We start from the raw sequence: 21,427 nt of genomic DNA, 5'->3' as shown, positions 1-21,427 counted from the left end.
TGAGGAGGACATTTAACAAAGATCTCCAGTTACAACCCCCCCACCCCCACCCTAACTAATCACTTCCTTTCAGTGGCCTCCAAAATATGTAGAGCTGAAATTAACAGAGAGGCCAGCTGCACTGAAAAGAATCCCAGCAAATGTTTAGGGTAGCAGATGAAGGAAAAAATAATGGGAAATAGAGAGCAGTAATGAACAGGGTGCTCCAAATCATCCAGAGTTCAGCCTCATTGCCTTCCAAACCACCCCAGATCCAATGGCTTCCTTAGGAAGAAACTATGGTTTGGGGGAAGGACTCATTATAGCTCAGTCACATAGTTCATGCAGATAGTCTGAGGTTCAATCCCTGGCATCTCCAGTAAAAAGAATGAGTTGCAGGTAATAGGAAAGACTTTGACTGAGACCCCTGGAGAGACCCTGCCAGTCAGAGTAGAGAGTGCTGGCCTAGATGGACAAATATTTGACCAAGTAAATGAACAGCCCAATGAAAAATTTAATTTTCACAATCAGTAATTGCTTTTTCTTATTAATACTTTTTATTAATCCTTACAAAAGGCTTTAGCAATAGTCAATAAAGCAGCAATAAAAACCAATAAAAAGAGCTAAAGAATCATTGAAAACACTTGAGTTTTAATCTTGCACCTAAATATCATTAACGAATGCCCCTCTCAGATCTGTTTAGGGAGGCTGTATAAGGTAAGGTTACCAGATTTTTTTCAATTAATCCGGGGACACTTTTCAACTTCAAGGGATTTTGTATGGGGACTGATTTGTAAATCCGGGGACTGTCCCCAGGAAACGGGGATGTCTGGTAACCTTAGTATAAGGTTTGATATAAAATGTAAGCCTCAAGTGTCGTTTCATACTTACCGGTAAACTTTATGTGCTGCTTATCTCTTTAAAATATTTGTAGTCAGAATCAATTTCTCCTAAGCAACATTTTCGCTGCCGTGTCAAGATGTTAAAGGGGGGGGGGGAGCCACCATGCGCTGTTCAGATATGATACACTACACATGCCTTTTGTCCTCAGGTGTCACACAGCAATCTTGTTTGAAGCAGTTAGGGACTTGTTGCAATTTCCCTCCTTCTCAAGATCTCAAGGTGCTGTGAGGGCAAATTGCAATGAAGAAGGCAGGAAGCAGTTTTGTTTCGCTTACAAAATAACTCCTATTGATTTACGAAGTCTTCTGGCCACAGGCAAATGGTAGATGCAGCGGCAGATCAGGTCAGGTGGTTAGGTGAAGCTTGAACCCTGAGCTTTGAGAGCCACCATTTGAGGGTCCTCCCCAGCCTTTGGCACTACATCTTTTACCTGTGCCCTTTTTTCAGTTCCTCGTGGCTATGGTTCTAAATTGTTGTGGCCACCCATTCATGGTCAATACCTTGTCAAAATATCTGCAAGAAGTGACAGCAATATTTGGGGGCTCCTCCCCCTCTCCCCCACTGGCTATTAAAAAGTGAAAAGACAGGCGGTGTGTTACTGCGCAAAAGGTGTCTTAACAGTAAAAATTCCTATCAACCCACCTACGCGTTGAAAGGAGATATAGATTTAAAGGGTTGTTCCCAAAGCTACTTGAGAAGCTGGGTGTGGCCAAACACACCTATATCTTCCCAGACTGCCTGGGAGATCGAAAGTTGACTACCAAACAAAGAATGTATATTATTATTATTATTATTATTATTATTATTATTATTATTATTACTTATTGATTTTATTTATCAATTTTACCGTATTTTCCAGCGTATAAGATGACTGGGCATATAAGACAACCCCCAACTTTTCCAGTTAAAATATAGAGTTTGAGATATACTTGACCGCAGATTCTCCACCCGGCGTATAAGATGACCCCCGACTTTTGAGAAGATTTTCCTGGATTAAAAAGTAGTCTTATACGCCAGAATATACAGTATATCCTGCCCTTCCTCCCCAAGGACCCCAGGGCAGCAGCACACAGATGCACAATCTGAAAGAAAAGATTCTAAAAACAATTACAGTTTAAAACATTCTAAAAGCAGTTCCACCCAATTATCTTGGGGTTGCCAGGGACAGTATTCTTCAGCCACCAAGTGCCTGGATAAACAGGAATGTTTTCAAAATCCTCCTGAAACTTAACAACGATGGCGACAGGCACACTTCACTAGGAAGGACATTCCACAACCAGGGAGCCACCTCTGAAATGGCCCTGCTGGGCAGTCCCTAGCAAACACACCACCAATAAGGTAGGCCAGTTGGCTACCACACCATTCATTTAAAGTATATTCACACCTGAAAGAATCCTGGGAACTGTAGTTTACTCTTCACAAGAGTTATAATCCCCAGCATCTTATTTCCCAGGATTCTTTAGGGGAGTGCTTTAAATGTATGCTTGGGCAATTTGTCCTTCTAGCCCAGGTTTCCTCAACCTTGGCCCTCCAGATGTTTTGAGACTACAATTCCCATCATCCCTGACCACTGGTCCTGCTAGCTAGGAATCATGGGAGTTGTAGGCCAAAAACATCTGGAGCGCCGAAGATGAGGAAGCCTGTTCTAGTCCAGTGATGGATCTCCTGAACAGAGCAGCTCCCCAGTGTCTCAGGAATAAGAGGTCTATCCAATCGCCTTCAACCCAGTACTAATAACCAGGGGTTAAACCTGAGACCTTTGGAAGGCAAAGTATACAGAGTGATGGTCCCAACAGTTCTGGAGGTGGGTTATGAGTGCACTCCCAAATTCAGAATCTCTGCCTAAGCATGTCTTCAGTGCTTTTTGTTTTGGTGATAAAGATCTGGAAGGATCTTTGAGCAGCTGCACGATAAGAAAATAATTACATTCACTTCTTAGGCACACTGATTTGCATTTATACTTGGGAGACATTCCGGCTGACAAAAGTTCAATTGATTCATTAGCAAGTGAGCAGGCCAGACAGGTCTCTCACACACACCAGTTCTGCACTCTGTAATGCGCTGCTGCTCGTTTGTTTTGACAAGCACGGTTTGACTTTAATTATCTGTGCTAATAGATTGCTGGTAAATATTGTGCAGGCAGTCTTGGGTTAGTAATGAGCACTTGAATGAGACCACATTACAGCTCTCTGTGCTGTTTAAATTGCCCCTGCGAAGGCTGAGCTAGATGTGACACATGGCTAGCATATTTCTTCCCCACAACATTGTTTAAAAACCAATTGAAGCCTTGGGAACCCGCTTTTGGAGCGTGTGTGTTTTTGTGCTTTTGCATGTGTATACCATTGGGGTAACTGCACTGCAGCTGCAAACCACATCATGGAAGAATCTTAAAAACAGCCGTAGCTCTTGAGGTGGTTCACTGGATGAAACCTTTAGCAGCCACTAAGTGGTGATTGAGAAGGGAGAGAACTTCATGCCAGTATCTTTAAGCACTGGGAGGTGATGGAGGAGCTGGCAGGCCGGTGTTGCAGGATACCATTGCTTTGCAAAGATACAATTGCTGAGTAGATGGTCATTCCTGCTGACATCTGCAGCCTGCACCCATGAGGGAGACTACCCAGTGTGAAGCTGGCCACTTGCTCTGTGCTCACACATGCACACCACTTTCCCACTGCCCTCCAATACTTAAAGATACGGACAGAAGTTCCTCTCTCCTTTCAACTTGCATTGTAGTGTCTGCGGAAGGTTTCTCTGTACGAAATCACTGTATGACCCACCACAGCTTAAGAAGGGGGATAAAAGAAGTTCTTTGCTGGCTCATTAAGTGAACATGTGACAAATACCTATTTTTTTAGTCAGGTGGTGTCTCTCCTTTCTGAGATCCAAATGCCTTCAGGTGTTTGGTTGTGACACTTGGACTAATCAGAACACATAGGTTCCTTTTATTAACACCTAACAATAAGCTACCTTACCAAAAAAATCGCTACTAAACTACAGAATCAAGTCAGTAGCTGCCTGTTTCAGATCTAAGGAACCTAGTGGCTGTCTTTTATTTAATAAGGTTCCATTCTTTGATCAATTAAGTTTCAGCTCTTTAAAAAACAAAAACCTGTCACTTTTTGTCAGCCAAACATGACTGGTGTAGAGCAGAGCTGCTCCTCTGTATTGGCAAGTTTTGGCTGTGTGGGCCTTGTCACACTCATGTCTTGCAATGTTTTTTCTCTATCCAAGTCTTCCTGGATACACACACACACACACACACACACACACACACACACACACACACACTGCTGCCTTTGTTGTATTCTAAAGCTGGCATTCTAACAGGCTTTCCTGCTTTGTCCCATCTCCCAGGCCCTGATGACCAACATTTTCCATTATTGCCTCATTGTGCCCCCCATGATATTCTCCTTTGGTACTATAGCCGTCATTTCGGACATCATCCTGACCAAGTCTGTCCCTGCTTCTGACACTGGTAAGACCGGCTCCTGCGCCGGATGGATTTCCTTCTTCCTCTTTCTTGATGAAACCAGCTGGATGCGGCGCTTGATTCCGGTTCACTTCTCTGAAAATGCTGTGCACTGCCAAATGTGTGTCTTGTGCTCTGCCAGAGAGCCCAGCAGGAAGAATGCCCAGTTCCAAAGTCTCTGCACATCTCACATGCATTTTTTTTTTTTTTTTTTTTTGGGAAACAAAGGGTAGCCTTCAGTGGGATTTGCTTATTTGCCAAGCCGGCAAAGACTAGTTAGGATCAGTAGGGCTGGAAGCTGCAAGGATGCCTGCAAGGAAGCCGGTGACCCATATTGACTTAATGAGCCGGTTTCAGAAGAAAGAGACAGAATCTTGCAGGGCTTCCTGGGATTAATGTCCTTGGGAAAGACCTGTGCAGTGTCTCTCTGTTTGGAGGTAGGACCTAGGTGTCATGTGGCCTATAGCACCAGCGCCTTAGGACCACCACTTGTCTTACAGCCTAGCAGCACTGATGCATAGGTGCAATGTTTCTGAACTGGTGCCTCCACAACAGGGCTCTGTGCGTGTCCACCACTGCAGTGTGCCTGATTCCAGCAACCCCACCTAGAGAGGCATCCATGCTCATGCACTGTCACTCTGCAAGATTGGAGCCTGGCGGTGGAGCCCATGCACTCTCAAGGCACTTGCTTGAGGGCCACCACAAGTGATGAATGGGAGTCCTCTTAATTCTTCACTCTTCTGAAGAATTCCATGATGGCAATATACAAGCTGTACCCTGGTGCTTCACAGTGTCTCCTCGGAACAATCACTTTACCTAAGCAGAAGCAAGCCGTAGTGTTGTTGTTTTCCGGAGAGTTGAAGGTGGTTTGAAAACGGGATTACTGCTCATGGCCTGCCAGTCACTTAACTTTCAGCTCGGGGGGGGGGGGAGGTTTTCCAGGTTTTTATACAGACTTCTGCGATAGCTCAGTTGGTAAAGCGTGAGACTCTTAATCTCAGGGTCGTGGGTTCGAGCCCCACATTGAGCAAAAGATTCCTGCATTGCAGGCAGTTGGACCAGATGACTCTCACGGTCGCTTCCAACTCTACAATGCTATGATTCTATGAAAATCATGGCAGACCTGTTTGATCCTGGATTGTAGCAGGATCAAAGGAATATGTATGTGCAATGGCAAGCAAAGGCCCTCTCATGTCCCTTGCAGCCTGTGTTCAGATTGGGAAGAGCCAAGTTCAAATTCCCACTTAGTCATGAAGTTCACTGGACGGTGTTGGGCCAGTCATCTCCCTCAGCCTTTCCTAACCTCACAGGATTGTTGTAAGGATAAGAATGTTGGTGCCCGTGTGGAATGTCTCCAGCCTTATGCCACATGCACTCTGCATATGCCAGGATATTCCCATGATTATTCTGAGAACAATTCCTGTGAATCACATGTTTAGTTTATTATTTCTTTGTTTACTGTTGCATTTACAGCCCACCTATAAATGGGGAGTGTGGCATGTGGGGTTCTGCCCCCCTCACCTTATCCTCACAACAACCCTGTTGAGCTGAGATGCAATGACTGGCCCAAGGTCGCCCAGCGAGCCTCGAGCCTGAGTGGGGATTTGAACCTGCCACACCAGCTCTTTGTGTCATTAAAACACAACTAAAGTGACATTTGTGGTTGCTAGATCAGCATGAGCTGTGGATATCGCCAACCCTGGAAGCAATCCTATGCTTTTAAAATGAAGAAGTTGAGAGGGAAGGTTTAAAGGCAGCAGCTGGCACGCGTTCAGGCGTCTTCTCAAAAGAGCTGTTATAAGGGAAATGGAGCCTGCTCTGCTTGCTTCCTGAGCCCAGAGGGGTAGCCTCAGTCACATATGAATGCTCCCTCAGTGGCCTAATCCCAAACCTAATTTGCATAGATTATTAGGTCACAGTTCAGGAGAATTTGCCAGTGTCTGCTTGGGAGCAGCAAAATACTGGTAATATAGCCTAGGAGCAAAATGCATGGGGAACAGTGCACTGGGACCCAGAGAATATGAGAGAGAGAAGAGAGAGGGAACTGCTTATAAGGGGTGGTAGTTTTGTATTTCCATTCAAGTAGATGTGTGTGCTAGAATAATAGGAGCGCGTAGTAGATCAGGGCTGGGTTACCGGCAGAGACATGTCTAGAATCTGTGCTATATTTAACAAGGGATGTTTTGGGTCTGTACTGAAGCGTGTAGCAATCATGAGCTTAAGACTACAGCTTGCATATCCCAGCCGGAAAACCATATGCTTTCAGCTGAGGAAAATAAGTTGCCTAGTGCTGTGAGGTGCAGAGGGGCTGGGCTTCAAAGTGGGACATTAGGGACAACATGTATCACTGGAGAAAATTTCGCAAAGTCTTTCGACTGCTCTTATTAAAGCCGTTTCTGGCAATTAATGCAGTGTGGGTGACTCCCAAAGCAGCAAAGCTATTAAAAGTGCTTCAACACCCATTTCTGGCCGTGGGTGGAACTGCACATTACCTGACCCACCCATCGATTCATTTAAAGACACCTCCCTGCTTTACAATCATGCATTGCCAGTTGAAATGTTTTCATTTGTGGCTTTTAATTTATTTTTTTTAAAAACCCTCAATCTTTTTGAAAGCTTCTTCACCAGTTGCAATTATTTCATTCATGGCTTTTCTTGTCAAACAATCTGAGGTTTTCCGGTGAGGAGAATTGCTAGACACCTTAAGGAACATAAATCAAGGTCCTCTTTCAGGAGGAGCATGCATGCCTTGGGTGGCCAGTGTGGGGGGAAAGATAGAATTTCTGCACCTTTGTCATGCAGGCTACACCTGCTAAAATCCCCTCTTCTACACAACCAGTGCAACAGCCTTGCCCTTTTTAATCACCTGGCTACCCTATGCCAATCACCATGCAGTGTGCTCCAGTCAGGTGAAGCTCAATGCTTGCTCGAATGGCCTCTTCTCCAGCCATCCACTCGTCAGATTCTGTTGGCGTGTCAGCCATCTATGGAGTCAACTCTTCTCGGGTTGCTGTTTCTCCTGCCCTACCCTTTCTGCTCTCTGCTGCAATGCCAGCTGCCTCCATCAATCTACAGTCTTCTGGGTTTCTCTTTGGGCCGGGTGCCACTCTGCCCTTCCCTTCAGCATCCAGAACTAGCTGCTTGGGTGTTAGGGAATAGGTTGGCAAAGTTCCAAGCTAAGGTCACTTGTTAGCACCCATGGTAGGGTGACCAGGTCCAAAAAGAGGGCAGGGCTCCTTTCGTAGCTGTGTAGAAAAGGGAATTTCAGCTGGTGTAGCTCATCATGCAATTCTGTGGAACAGAATTAAACATATGCTTACATTTCCTGTTGATACTGGTGGCCTGCTTTTGCGCATTGTGCTAAACCAAACTGTGGCTTAGCATGATCTCCTGGGAAGGTGATAGTGGCTACTTTGCTCCTCATTTTACTGCTGCACCGGGCAGACCTAAGCATTGGTTTGACTTAGTGCCTTGTCCCAATTTGGTGGTGTTGCACTCTCCAGATTAACCGCAAGCTGTAAACCAAGAACAGACTTTGGCTGCAGCTCATGGTTAGCCCGGAGAGAACTAAACCACAAGCCAGAGTTCAGGTGACATGTTTAGCCAAACCATGGCTTAGCTCAGCACAGTCTGCCAGTGAAACATGCAGGGAGGAGCAAAATGGTCACAATCTCCTTGGGAACTGGCACACTCACACATTTATGCTAAGCCATGGTTGAGGCGCTGACTTGCCCCTCACATTGAAGGGGTGCAGTGTCACATGACATCATATGCATGACATCATGCATCCTCAGCAGTGGGGGATTGTGCCCCCTCAATATTGGTAGGGCTCAGACTCCTACTCAAAAATATTAAGGTGGCTGAAGCCCCCTCCGCCCCCTTGCAGTTTGCGCCCCTGGCCATGGTTTAGCTTTGTGTGACATGCAAACTGGGCCAGTGGGATTTACTAGTGCTTCATCACACCCATCCCTTGTAATGCTGGTGAGGTACTGAGTTCCATGTTTGGAAACGGACTTCTCTTTGTTCCTTATTTCAGTTGCAGAGTTGTGTGAAATCAGATTTATGGTCTGCCACTTTACTGTGTTTAGGACCGGAATATGAAATCCCCGATTGCAGAAATGCTGAAGACACATTGGTCTAATACATTGGTGTTGGAGTAGATACTGACATTAATTTTGATCTGCAGAATTAATTTTCTTTACGTTTTCTTCCCTAGGTGCCATGCTGGGAATTAGTTCATCAGTTCAACCACTGACAAGGACAATAGGCCCAACTATAGGAGGATTTTTATACAGACGATTTGGGGTCTCATCCTTTGGTTATTTACAGCTGCTGGTTAATATACCTCTGTTTTTCTACGTCTTGAGGAAGAGGACCCCTCACAATGAAGGGAAAGTACAGTAATGAATTCCTTAGATGGTGTGCCGATGACAAGATGTGTTATAACTCTATTTTAGGACTTTTAATTGCCCTATCTGACAGGAAATAAACTAATTTAAACTAGCTCCCTTAATGCACTGCAATGTACTGTAGGTACAGTTGGGAAACTGTTGATGTTGGAAGTGTTATCAAAGCCTAAAAGCTCTATTTTGATTTGCAATCACGCTGGGGATCTCTGAAGGCTCTGCAGATGGAATGTTCTTTCTTTAGATAGCAACGTGTATTTCTGCCAGAGCCTCAGCAGAATTTCTATTGTAAAAAAGAGGCCTAGTTTGGAATACAAGGTGGGGAAAACAGAAATGTAGCTGCCTTTAAAAAGAAAACCAACAATTTCAAGTTACACGTGTCATGTCTCTAAGAATAGGATCCATGAAGCCCCTTGTCCACATCTCATCCCAGCCAGCTCACTGCCAAATTGTAGAGTTGGAAGGCACCCCCAAAAACAATCAGGTCCTGCCCCCTGTAATGAAGGAATCTCAACATCCAATTTGAAATTAAACCAAACCCTACTTAGCTTTGCAACTGTGCTAGCAGTTTTATTGTTGCACCCCTGTAACTAAATAAGCCAGCCACTCTCGGACTAATCCCCACCCATTGTAATATGAAGAGAATACTGAGCTACTTTGTGAGATTGTCTTTAAGGATTTAAAAATTGTGCATTCATAGCACTTTGAACACTCACAGGGTCTATATAAATGCTAGGTTCTATTAGTTGCCTTGATTCTGCCCTATGGCATTGTCACTCCTTACCAAGAGTGCATGGCTGTATCATTTGGAACAAGTAGACAGGAGGAGCGTCAGAGATGGAAGAGTCTGCTTCTGGGCAGAGACCTATTCCAGTTGGCAGTCACCCCTTTCTGAGCCTACAAATCTGACAAAACTGACAGCAGTACTTGAAAAGCTGTATCCTCTCAAACAGAGCATGACTTCAAGCAGAAGTGTCATGCAGCCACCTCAGTTAACATCACACTTACCAAGCTGGCAAGCTACAAAGCTGAAAGTGCTTTCAGAGCCATGTTTTGGGCTCAGCCTGTGTGCACAGGTGTTGGACTTGTAGTCCAAAACATCAGGAGGGCACCAGGTTGGGGAAGGCAGATTTCAAACTTCTGGTAAGTAAGTGTTCAAAGATCTTTGCATACCATAACTTCAGTAATCCTTTTAGCATGACACTAAGGCAGTATCTAAGGCAAAATATGGTCTGAAGCTCAACATCAAAAAAACTAAGATCATGGCCACTGGTCCCATCACCTCCTGGCAAATAGAAGGGGAAGAAATGGAGGCAGTGAGAGAGTTCACTTTCTTGGGTTCCATGATCACTGCAGATGGTGACAGCAGTCACGAAATTAGAAGACGCCTGCTTCTTGGGAGAAAAGCAATGACAAACCTAGACAGCATCTTAAAAAGCAAAGACATCACCTTGCCGACAAAGGTCCGTATAGTTAAAGCTATGGTTTTCCCAGTAGTAATGTACGGAAGTGAGAGCTGGACCATAAAGAAGGCTGATCGCCGTAGAATTGATGCTTTTGAATTATGGTGCTGGAGGAGACTCTTGAGAGTCCCATGGACTGCAAGAAGATCAAACCTATCCATTCTCAAAGAAATGAGCCCTGAGTGCTCACTAGAAGGACAGATCCTGAAGTTGAGGCTCCAGTACTTTGGCCACCTCATGAGAAGAGAAGACTCCCTAGAAAAGACCCTGGTGTTGGGAAAGATGGAGGGCACAAGGAGAAGGGGACGACAGAGGATGAGATGGTTGGACAGTGTTCTCGAAGCTACTAACATGAGTTTGGCCAAACTGCGAGAGGCAGTGAAGGACAGGCGTGCCTGGCGTGCTCTGGTCCATGGGGTCACGAAGAGTCGGACACGACTGAACGACTGAACAACAACAACAAGGCAGTATCAAAGTGTAGTTTCGTGGTGAGCTGAAACAGTGGAACATGTTCCACTAGGTACAAAAAGTAGCATTTTGCATGGCTAAATAAACATGTAGTGCTCCTTCAACACCTGGCATTGAACCAATTGCTCCCCACAGCTCTGATCTGTGGCTGTTCTGATGTCTTAGTTTCAAATTCTTCCTCCCAGCAACAGTGGTGTCCTGCAGGAGACTAGTCTGAAACACATTGCAGCAGCCAACCAGGGCTGCTACGAGCAGGGGGGGTGTCACCTTTTAGGAAGGTATCAGGACCCCACTGAAAATGCGTGGTGAGCATTCTGTTCTATCATTTGCAATTCTGTTAATACAATGGCTTTCCTTAGTAGTACCCCGTTGTCAGGTTGCAAGCAGAGAGCCTCATTTCCACATCTGCTGATAAATAAAACACTTCACCTCAGATATACAGTAATAAAAAAGCATTTAATTTGGAATGGACATATTCAAATGCCAAAAGCAATTTTAAGACAAACATGTGCTTAAGGATATTTTATCAAAATAAATACAAATATAGATATTACAAATAATTTAAACTGGTTTTGCATCAGCAGGTTCTGCATATTCTTTGCATTTCATAAATAGAAAAACAATAGCATTTTTTTGCAAAGCTAGGCATCCTGCTCACACAGCCATGCTTTGCCCTATGAATCTTTTTTAATTTTTTTAAAAAGTCTTTGGTTTTCAAATGCCTCTCGTAGAACAGCCTGGCCTCTTTGCTCAGCCACCTCATCAGACCTGGGAAGAAGCTAGGCACTCCTAGTATTCTCCTTTGCTTTCTTTCATTGGTGTCCTAATGTCCCGGTTCAGTCTAAAACAACTGATCTTCTTTGTCATCCAGAGGTACAGTCTGGTGAAAAACAAGAGAAAAGCAAATTATTAGTGATGCAGCAGGACAAGCAACCTAGTAGCAATAATAATAATAATAATGCTAAACTAATAGCAGGACTCCCCCTTTTTAAAACCTCAGGAATACAGAAAGATCCTATAAAGAAGCATCTAATATTGTCATCCATTTCTGGGGCTTTGCCACCATAGGCTATAGACTTTAGTAGTTCTGAACGTTTACTTACAGCACAATCCTAAACACAGTCTTTTCAGAAGGCAGTCCTACTGAATTCCATGGGGCTTATTCCCAAGGAAGTGGAGTTAGCATTACAGCCTCAGGAACCTACTGAGGTCAAGGCATCCTACTACCAAATATACAGAGAAGATAAGAAGCTGCCTTAGACAAGAGTCCAGACCACTACACTCTGCGTGGCAACAGCTCTCTAGGATTTAGGCAGAGAGTTTTTTCCCCATTCCAATGGGAGGTGCTGGGAACTGAATCCGGGATCTTTTGCATGGAAAGCTGTGCTAGCTGGAGCTGAAAGGAGTTGTAGTTCAACACCGGGACAGTACCAGGCTGGCAAAAGTTCTGTTATGGCATATTAGCTTTGCTATAATAAACATGTTAGTCTCTAAGCTGCCACAAGACTCTCTACTGGTTTTCCTGCAACGGACTAACATAGCTACTCCTATGCAAATTATTGCCTCCTGTTAAGTTATTTGGGTCAATTAATAATTTGAGTAATAGCACAAATAGACACCCCCAAACTCTAGTGCAGAGACTCTCTGCAATGAGTTCTTAGTGCAAAACTCACAACATCCCAACCCTCCTGCAAATATCTATTCTCATCCAAATGACTTGGAATAACCAAAGTATCTAAACCAGGGACAAGGAACATGGTATCCTCCATGTTATGTTGGACTAAAAATCCCCTCATCCTTGGCCACTAGCCATGCAGGCTGCATTTGATGGGAGTTGGAGACTAACAACTCCTAGAGTGTTCCTCATCCCAGGAATTCCTAAAAGTTTGAACAGCTAGCTCCTCTCTCCCAACACCCTGATCCTAACTTTTTTCTCCTTTTACTTGGAAGCGGATTAAAGTCCCCATTTAAAAATAAATGGCAATTCCTGCCTGGAATATGGATGTCAGCTGAAGCAGCACATTGGACACACAGAAAAAGCCGTTGTCTGGGAGTTCCTTAAGAAGAGCCCCAGATGCACACGGGTGTCACCCTCACTCTAGCCATTTATTCTGGATTACCTTTAACAAAGCCAGAAAGAGCAATTATTTGAGGAGGGCATAGCCCAGGGAGGCTTCCAGAGCCACCTAGCCTCTTACTACTCCTTAAATGGCACCAGCTGATTACACGAAAAGTAAAAAATGAAGTTGCTGCTGCTGCTTCTTTTTTTGCAGACTGCCTGGCCCCACTGCAGTTTCAGAGTTCTGCTTCCTTGGCCAATCCTAAATCTGGGAGGAAACCAAGGCATATCCAAGTATTCTCATTTAAAATGATTAGCTCATCCCCAGTTTAAGCTGATAGAATTTAGGCGGTTTAAGACAATTGCTCCCAGTTAATTACAGTACCACCTTGGTTTACAAACTTAATCCATTCCACAAGTCCGTTCTTAAACCAAGGTGTGCTTTCCCATAGCAGCGGGGGACTCAATTTACAAATGGAACACACTCAACAGGAAGCGGAACATGTTCCGCTTCCAAGGCAAAGTTCACAAACCAAAACACCTACTTCCAGGTTTGCATCGTTCTTAACCCAAGTTGTTCATAAACTAAGCTGTTCTTAAACCAAGGTACCACTGTAGTGTGTTACTGTTCACTGACGCTAACCTACTGTTAGTCAATAATCTGCAAAAATCATCATCTACAGGTAGAACCAAGCTCTGCTGCCCACATGGGAGGTTACGCGCAATAGATTCCACAGAATCGCCTTCTCAACCCACGATAAATCCTGTATGGGATAAGAAGGGGAAGGCCACTGAATTGCATACAACTTTCCCAAAATTGCGCCGGTTATCGACGGAGTGGCTGTGATCCAGCAGGCATCATCAAGCAGAACAGTTCTTAGGGTTTTGATTCAGATTAATCGACTCAGAGAATCAATGAGTGAAGAGGAGGAGGCTGGGTGGGGGCGAAGTCAGGGGGCAAACGAGACCAAGACGGCAGCACTCGCTCACCTTAGGTCGCTCTCTCGCTCGGGAGCGCGCGTGTCCGGCTCAGGGGGCGCGCGCGAGGCGCCTGTCCCGGGTGGCGGCGGCCGCGTGCTCGGCGGCCTCCTGGCGGCTCTTGAAGTCTTCGATGGCGCGCTTGTTCTGGAAGTCGATGAGCGCCATGGTGATGGAGGCGTTCCAGCAGCTCTCGCCCGGGCACCGAAAGTCGATCTCCTTGCGGTCCGTCGTGACGATGGTGAAGTACACGTACTTGCCCGTCCGCTCCACGCAGTCCACCTTCTGGATGGAGCCGAAGCGCAGCTCCTTCCCGCCGCCGCCTCGGGCCTTGCCGGCCTCGAGCGAGAAGAGGCTCAGGCTGTCCTTGCTCAGCACCACCGCCTTCTTCTTCCACAGCTGGAAGAGGCTGTCGCTGCGCTTCTCCAGCTCGCCCTCGCGGATCACCTCCGACGGCGACGCGGATGCTGGGCCCTTCATGCTGCTGCCCGCGCTCGCCAACGGAACCGCCGCACCGAGATCGCCTCGAGGGACCAGCGCCAAGTCCACGCCCGCCCGCCTGCCTTGCTTGCCTTCCTTCCGACGGGATACGCTGGCCTCCGGCTCCGCAACGCTGCTGCTGCTCCTGTTCGGGCTGCTGCGCGCTCTCGCGAGCGAAGAACCGGCTGAGCCCTTTATGGCTTTGGGGCCGCCCCAGACCCCGCCCTGCCGGCGCACCTCCGCCCTCGCGAAGCGACCCGGGATGACTTGGGCTCTTCTTCCTGCCGCCCACTCGCTCACACAACCCGCCGCCGCCGCCCCGCCCCCCTTCCCGCGGCCTCCCGGCGGAAGCGGATTGATCCTCAGCCCACCCTCGGGGCCGGGAGGCGTCTGGCACCGGCGGCTGCCAAAGCAGATCCTCCCTGCCTTTCCAGATCGCTTTCCCTTAGCCTTAGAGAGCATCTCGTTTCCTATCTGCTGATGTGTTGGATTTGCCTTCTGTTCTTACTGCCCCTGCCCCCCGCTCCCATTAAAGGTTTCGAGAGGGTTTCTTGTTCCATCCGTTGGCAGTGGGTCAGGATCTGCTGATAGGTCTCTTGCGTCGCGTGGCTTGCAGTAGATCAGCAAGTAGATCTACACACACACCCCACACCCCTAAATTAGGCTGCTGAGTTTAAGGGCTTTTGGGTGGGGGAGCGTGTGTCAGCCTGCAGGAAGCCTGGGTCTCTTCTAATCGCTGGGGTCCTGGATCCAGCAAGGCTTAAAATCTAATGGAGGACTCTGTTGCTGAACTATGGTCCTTATCACCACCAAAGTATGGGTCCATAGTATAACAAAGGAGGTTGTTCTGTGCCAGAGGGCAAATGGGTGGTGGGCTCCCACCCACCCTCACCTGGCTGGTCGTGAAGAAGACAAAAATGCAGAGCTTTGTGAGCTGGGCTGGAAGCAGGCAGAAGCTAGCGATTGAGAACCATGCTTGATTTCTGCTTGAATCCAAGGCTATGACTATGAGAGATGCAGGACCTTCTGTGATGTTAATGCTATGAGCCCCTCCATTGTAGGATCAGGTTGAGTATATCTGTAAGTAACCCATATATCATAAAGACACCACAGTCTCTGCTGTCCCTCTTTTCAAGGAAGCAGAACCTTAAGCACATGGAATCCCTGGAGTATCTTGCCCAAAATTTGTGCCAATTGCTTCTCTGCCACTGGCAGAGGGAGCAGACCAGGTAGGAAGTGCCACCTGGGGGGCTTCTGCCGCCTGAGGCAGCAACCTCACACTTCCTAAGGGCTGGGCCAGCACTGACCCCCTGTTTACCCCATCAGCAGCCAGCTATGTTTCCTTGTCTAATGGTAGGACCTGTCTCATTTTGCCTAATGGTAGGGCTCAGTTGTAAAATGTAGGAGCCACTTTTGTAGAGTTACCATATTTTGAAGAGCAAAAAAGAGGACACATTCGCCGATTTCTACTTTTAACTATGGATCGCTATGATGACTCTACCTATTAAAAAAGGATCTGTCCTGGGAAAAGAGGACATATGTGAACCCTACTTTTGAGGAATTAACATTCCTCATGGAGAGTGGAAAAGAATAATTAATTTGTGCACTATGCGTGTGAACATATGAGGCGGCCTGGCTCAGTGTTGAGGTTTCCTGAAGCGAAGGAAACTGAAGGAAAGGCACTTAAGATAAAGAGGCCTAGCCCTCCTCCATGAGCCAGACCCAGCCCAGCAGCTGAATGAAATCTGGGGAGTGTTCCAAGGCTGCAGCTGACTCAGACATAGATAGTGGGCTTGGCAACAGCTGCATTCCTGGGGCCAGTCATCCTGTGAGGTGCAGGCAAGCCAGGGAAGGAGGGAGTGAAGGTGAGGGATAGGCGAGAGCAAAGGTAACCAACATGGTGCCCTCCAGAAAATGGTGGACTACAACTCCCAAGAGCCCCTGCCAGCATAACCAATGGTCAGGGATGATGTGAGTTGTAGTCCAGAAACTCTCTCCCAGGGTGAGAGGCTGGAAGGAGAAGGGGCTACTACCTTCTATGAATGTTAAGAACTACCTTTAAGAGAGAACATCATACCTTATTTTTACTTTTTGTAGCTGTTTTTGTTTTTGTTTTCTAATTTACATTAATTTTCTATTTCTATATTGTGTCATGAAAAAACTTTAATAAAAACATGAACACAGAAACTTGGCATCAGGGTGGCTACCCTGGAGGTTTGCCACCCTAGGCAGCCACCCAGTTCTCCTACTGGTTCAACCAACTCTTAGCGCAAAGCACCATGCCATTGCCCACATGTGGGTAAAGTTGAGTCAGCTGCTGTCATAGTGATGTCAGGTGACTGACAAAGTGGGTGGCTCCAGCCACCTGTCAAACTTGACCCGGAGGTGGTGGTAAAGAGAAACATCTGGCTAGCACCTGTTCCCCACCCTTGTGTCCATCGCCTTCTGACTTGGGAGCAGAACACAGTGCCCCTCTTTCACAGCTTTTAATCATCAGCAGCCACCCATGAGCCTTGGCTCCCTAAATGAGGAACAGAGGGAAGGAAGGCACACAAATCTTGCAAAAATTAGCCACACAGCTAAGTGTGTTGTTCCATTGTTGTCCATAGGATTTAACTGCAACCAACTTTTGCTAAATGGTGCCCACACCCGGAGGAGGAGAGTCCCTAAATATCTCACTAATTTTTAAATCAAAGTTTCCACTTCCCTCCCTACCCTTTTTAGATTTTTATCCAGCTACCTTTACTACAAACGGGCTGCATTGCAGTCAGAGCCCTTGGACAGGCTTTAAATTGCCTTTGTGCACTTGGAAAGGCAACAAAAAGAAGGCATGAATGAAACCCAGATCAAGGCTGAGCAAAGGTCAGGTGTGCAGGCAGGCACATGTTTGCACACGCCCTGCTCCAGATGTCCTGTTTGAAATAATGGGTTTTCTTTCCTGGGAACCAGGCGTTTGCTATGGGATTCTTGACTTTCGGTATTGTGCTGCTTTCTAAGGCCGCACCCAATTCATACTAGCACATATTGGTCATTCAAATTATGCGAGTGCTGTTCCTCCAGTCAGCCTACACATCTACCTACACTTGCTAGCGTTTTTTTGTTGTTGGGTGGTCCTGAACAAAGCAGACTGCATAAGGGGTTTGGTGAATTGTTTGGGGATCCACAACTGTGAAGCAAGAGGCAGCAGTATTATTTCTGGGGTGATGAACTGATAGTATCTCACTGAACACATATGTCATTTTGGTTCTCTAAGGCTGTGTACACATACACTTAAAGCATGTGCATGCACACAGGGCCGTCTTAAAGGGATCGGCTGCCGTGGCGCGACGATCCCTCGGCACCCCCCGGCGTGCCGCCTCTCCGCCCGCCTCCCTCCCGCGCTGGCCGCCCCTTGGGAGGGGGGTGGGCGAGCGGGGGGTGAGGGGCATGGCGCTGGAGCAGCGCGGGGCTTTGCGCGCCCTTCCCAGCGCTCCAGCTGGGGCTCCAGAGGGCGGGCGGCTTGCAGCTTGCCGTGGGGGCGGGGGCGGGTTGGGGAGGGGGCACCCGGTATGCCGGCGGGCTCGCGGGGGCGCCCCGGGGGGCCCGGCGCCCTGGTGTGGCGCGCCACCCAGCCCCTATGACGAGACGGCTCTGCATGCACACAAACACACAAAAAAGTATCCTGAAACTATTTTACCCCTCACATAGCTACAGTTCCCAGCACCCTTAACAAACTACAGTTCCCAGGATTCCTGTGGTGGGGATGAACGTGTTTTAGATGTGCTTTAAAGGTATGGTGTATACACAGCCTAAGTGTCTCATTTTTCGAGTCTTAAATTCAGTCCTCTGTCGGAATACGTTTCACGGATCCGCCATGGATTCATATTAATTGGTTATTTTATGGGTTTTTCAAGGTCTACTTTTGGTATAATTGCGCGCAAAAGTGAAAGTGAAAGCATGAATGAATAGTGTGATTCACTTACAAGATTAATCCGCCTTTATTTTGTAGATCCGGTCACGTTCAAAGTTGTTAATGAGCGTTAAACTTGCTTCCCGCCCTTTTGGAGGGCAGCAACAGTGATTTTATTGGTTAAAGTACTAATGATGATGTCACGTTTGTTCCCTAATAAAAGGCAGAGGCACCCCGCTTAGGCACGAGACCGCACGTTCAGTTTTGGGTTTAGGCACGTTCTTCTTATGTTCTTTTAGTTGGGTTTTAGTTGAAGTCAAGTTTAGTTTAAGGGACTAGGAGCGGGCTGGACGGGTTGGATGGGTTTTTCTTTAGTTAGAGTTAGATCGCGGAAGATCATTCGGTTCAGCCTTAGTTAGGTTTTCTTTAGGTTTAGCCTAGGGCTAGAATTGCGGAAGATATTTCGGTTTTAGTTTATTTAGTTAGCCTCGCGGAAGATTGGGCGCGCAGGGTCTTTAAGCTTAGGAGAACTTAGCTTAGGGGACGAGCCTACGCGGGTTCTGCCGAAGCCACTAAAGATACAACCGGTGTCTGTCTTCCTTTGGGGTTAAAGGGGGGAGTAAAGTAAAAAAATTTTATTTCTTTAAACTGGTCCGTCTATTCAGAGTCAGGGTATATATTTTATTTCACGAGGCAACTTTTCATTAAAGAAGGCGATTAGGAACTCACACTTCATCGGAGTCGTCAATTGGCTTACTCATCATCCTTCAGACTGTGAGGCTTGGCCGGCGACCGTGCTCAAAAGCACGCGGAACGCTGGCCACTTTCCCCGCAACTGGTACCTCGTGCATAACCAATCCAAGGCCGTGCACGAGGAGCTCCAGCACCCAAACCCCGACAAGTGGTGCCCCGTGTGAGGCAAAGCGTAGTCAAAAATCGCTTCCACGAAGACTCCGGTTGAAGGCAACATATCGGAAGTGGCTCGGAAACAGACATTGAGAGGTGAGGTATAACGGCCCGGTTTATCCAGGATTTCGTTGCAGTAGCGCGAATCCACCGCTTGCCCAAAGTAGTGTAAATAGAAGTCGCGCGCGTGTATTTTACCCCAAGGGGTCCCCGGGTAGAGCGGCAAGGAGTTTAGTGTAAGCCTACGGGCAGAGTAAGGTCTTCCCTAAAGCCTACGGGTGGGAGGGAAAGGTTTTCTGGCTAAAGCCTACGGGTGCCAGGTTTTTCGGTCAAAGCCTACGGGTAGGGCCGGTAGCCCCTAGTAGAAGCCCACGGGTGGGGGCGGAGGTTTTCTGGCTAAAGCCTACGGGTGCCAGGTTTTTCGGTTAAAGCCTACGGGTAGAACCGGTGTCCCCTAGTAGAAGCCTACGGGTGGGGGAGGAAAAGTTTTGGAAAAGTGTTTAAAAAATGGGCTCCTCACTCTCAACTGCTCAAGTAAAATTTTGTGAAGATTTATTGTACCTTTTGAAAAGAAATGGTCACCCTGTCTCTGAATCAGAAGTAGAGCTTTTAGTTAAAACCATTGGGGAAATTTGTCCCTGGGTCCCTAAGGAAGGAACGAAAGATTTAGCCTCATGGGAAAGGATCGGGTTAGAATTTATGGCCAACCCGAAAATCGGAATTCCTGTACAATTAGTATGGAGCAAAGTAAGAAACTGCTTTCAACAAATCGCTCCAAGAAATGTTTTGCTTAATGGAACAGTGAATTTAGGAAATACTGCTTTTAATAGTGCCCCTGTGCTGCCGCTTGCGGTTGTGCCATTTTCGGCCCCCTCGCAGCAGCCAGTTCAGGCCCCGTTGTCGTACACGCACTCGCCCTTGTCCAATTTGTCGTTGCCAGATTCATTGCCGCCTGTGCCGGTGCAGCAGACGCCGTCGGCCTTTCAAGCCCCGCCGCGGACTGCCCCACCGCCAGTCGCTCAGCAGTCATCGCAGGCCTTTTACCAGCCAGCGATTTCAAGTCAGCAGCAGCCGCGGACCTCGCTCCAAGCAACGGTCCCGCTTCCTCCATCGCAAGCCGCGCTTTTGCCAGCGATCCAGCAGCAGCAGCAGCAAGCAGCCTTTTTGCCAGCAAACCCTGCTGCCCTGCAGGCCGCGCTCAAGCCAGCAGCTCCAGTTTTGCAGCAAGCTGATTTCCAATCAACAGCAATCCAAGCTTCAATGCAAGCAGCACAACAGCAATTTACCAACCCTTCAGCACCTCCAATGCCAATGCAGATTCCAAGACAAGAGCAAAGCCAAACAATGATGATCCAGATGCCAGGACTTGCAGTACAGAGCCAACAACCTTATGCTCCAACTCCAAGTCAGCCATCTTGTCTTCATCCAACTTCAAGTCAGCCATCTTGTCTTCATCCAACTTCAAGTCAGCCATCTTGTCTTCATAGTCAGCCATCTTCAAGGCATCCAGATGTCAAAGACTCTTTAGCACCATCTAGTGGCTCATCATTTGGAAAGCATCAAGAAGATTTAAACTCACTGATGCCACCTACAGATCCAACAGCAATGCAGCCCATTTGCAGAACCCAAGCTTTGGAAGCAGCTTTGGGACAAATAGACTTTAGTGCTGATCCAATGCACATCTTTCCAGTGATTCGTGCTAATGGAGGACAACCTGCAAGATATCAAGCCATTCCTTTTGAAACACTACGTGAACTGCGAAAAGCCATACGCGAAAATGGACTTCAAGCTCATTATACTAGAAGTTTACTTGAAGGACTGTCCACTAGTAGACTTCTGCCATCTGATTGGAAGTTGATACTTCGCACCTTTCTGTCGCCTACAGATGCTCTTCTGTGCCTGCAAGAGTGGAAAGAAGTAGCAGCCAGACGTGCAACGCCACTTGCCACAGAAGATATGCTCACAGGATCAGGACATTACTCCAATCTCAATCAACAGCTAGCCATACCTGATGCTGCACTTGTCACCATAGCAGACATTGTAGTCAAAGCTTGGCGCAGACTACCCAATCGCACAGATGCTAGCTCCATATCAGGATTCGCTGCAGTTAGGCAAGGTCCAAAAGAACCTTATGGGGACTTCGTGGATCGCCTGATTGTTGCAGTGGAACGCCAGATAGAAGATCGTCATGCCAGAAACATGCTGACAAAACAACTTGCCTTTGAAAATGCCAATGATGACTGCAAGAATGCCCTAACAGCAGTTGCAGCTCGTCCAGATGCCACATTGACTGAGATGCTACGCGTCTGCCAGAATGTCGGTACCCACTCCTACAAAGCACAGCTCTTGGCAGCTGCGGTACAGATGCCACGTCAAGACAGCTCTACGCCAGTCAAGAAGTGCTATGGGTGTGGAGGCGATGGGCAT

The 21,427-nt window shown here is 47.2% G+C and overlaps 2 protein-coding genes across 3 annotated transcripts in view; one reads left to right on the top strand and one right to left on the bottom strand.

Annotated features, from left to right (window-relative positions):
• Positions 1 to 8,855, top strand: part of SLC22A18 (solute carrier family 22 member 18) — a 72,844-nt gene extending 63,989 nt beyond the window's left edge. The window contains exons 10-11 of the mRNA XM_033154335.1: positions 4,237 to 4,357; positions 8,568 to 8,855. Coding sequence (XP_033010226.1) covers positions 4,237 to 4,357; positions 8,568 to 8,755 — 309 coding nt within the window. The 3' untranslated portion in view covers positions 8,756 to 8,855. The remainder of the gene's footprint in view (positions 1 to 4,236; positions 4,358 to 8,567) is intronic.
• A 2,270-nt stretch (positions 8,856 to 11,125) lies between these two features.
• LOC117049549 (pleckstrin homology-like domain family A member 2) lies at positions 11,126 to 14,452 on the bottom strand. 2 transcript variants are annotated; one of them, XM_033154323.1, is made up of 2 exons: positions 13,738 to 14,452; positions 11,126 to 11,568 (listed from the first exon to the last, which is right to left on the bottom strand). In XM_033154323.1, exon 1 carries the CDS (start codon positions 14,203 to 14,205, stop codon positions 13,777 to 13,779), a length of 429 nt encoding a protein of 142 aa, XP_033010214.1. In that variant the 5' UTR covers positions 14,206 to 14,452; the 3' UTR covers positions 11,126 to 11,568; positions 13,738 to 13,776. The 2 variants fall into 2 exon arrangements, with proteins under 2 accessions (XP_033010214.1, XP_033010204.1); XM_033154313.1 differs by having other exon boundaries at positions 11,126 to 11,571; positions 13,738 to 14,218.
• Between the last annotated feature and the right edge of the window lie 6,975 nt (positions 14,453 to 21,427).

This window comes from Lacerta agilis, chromosome 1, assembly GCF_009819535.1.
Source record: "Lacerta agilis isolate rLacAgi1 chromosome 1, rLacAgi1.pri, whole genome shotgun sequence".
Lineage (NCBI taxonomy): Eukaryota > Metazoa > Chordata > Lepidosauria > Squamata > Lacertidae > Lacerta > Lacerta agilis.
The sequence above is the reverse complement of the archived record's forward strand: the minus strand, read 5'-3'. Positions and strand labels throughout refer to the sequence as shown.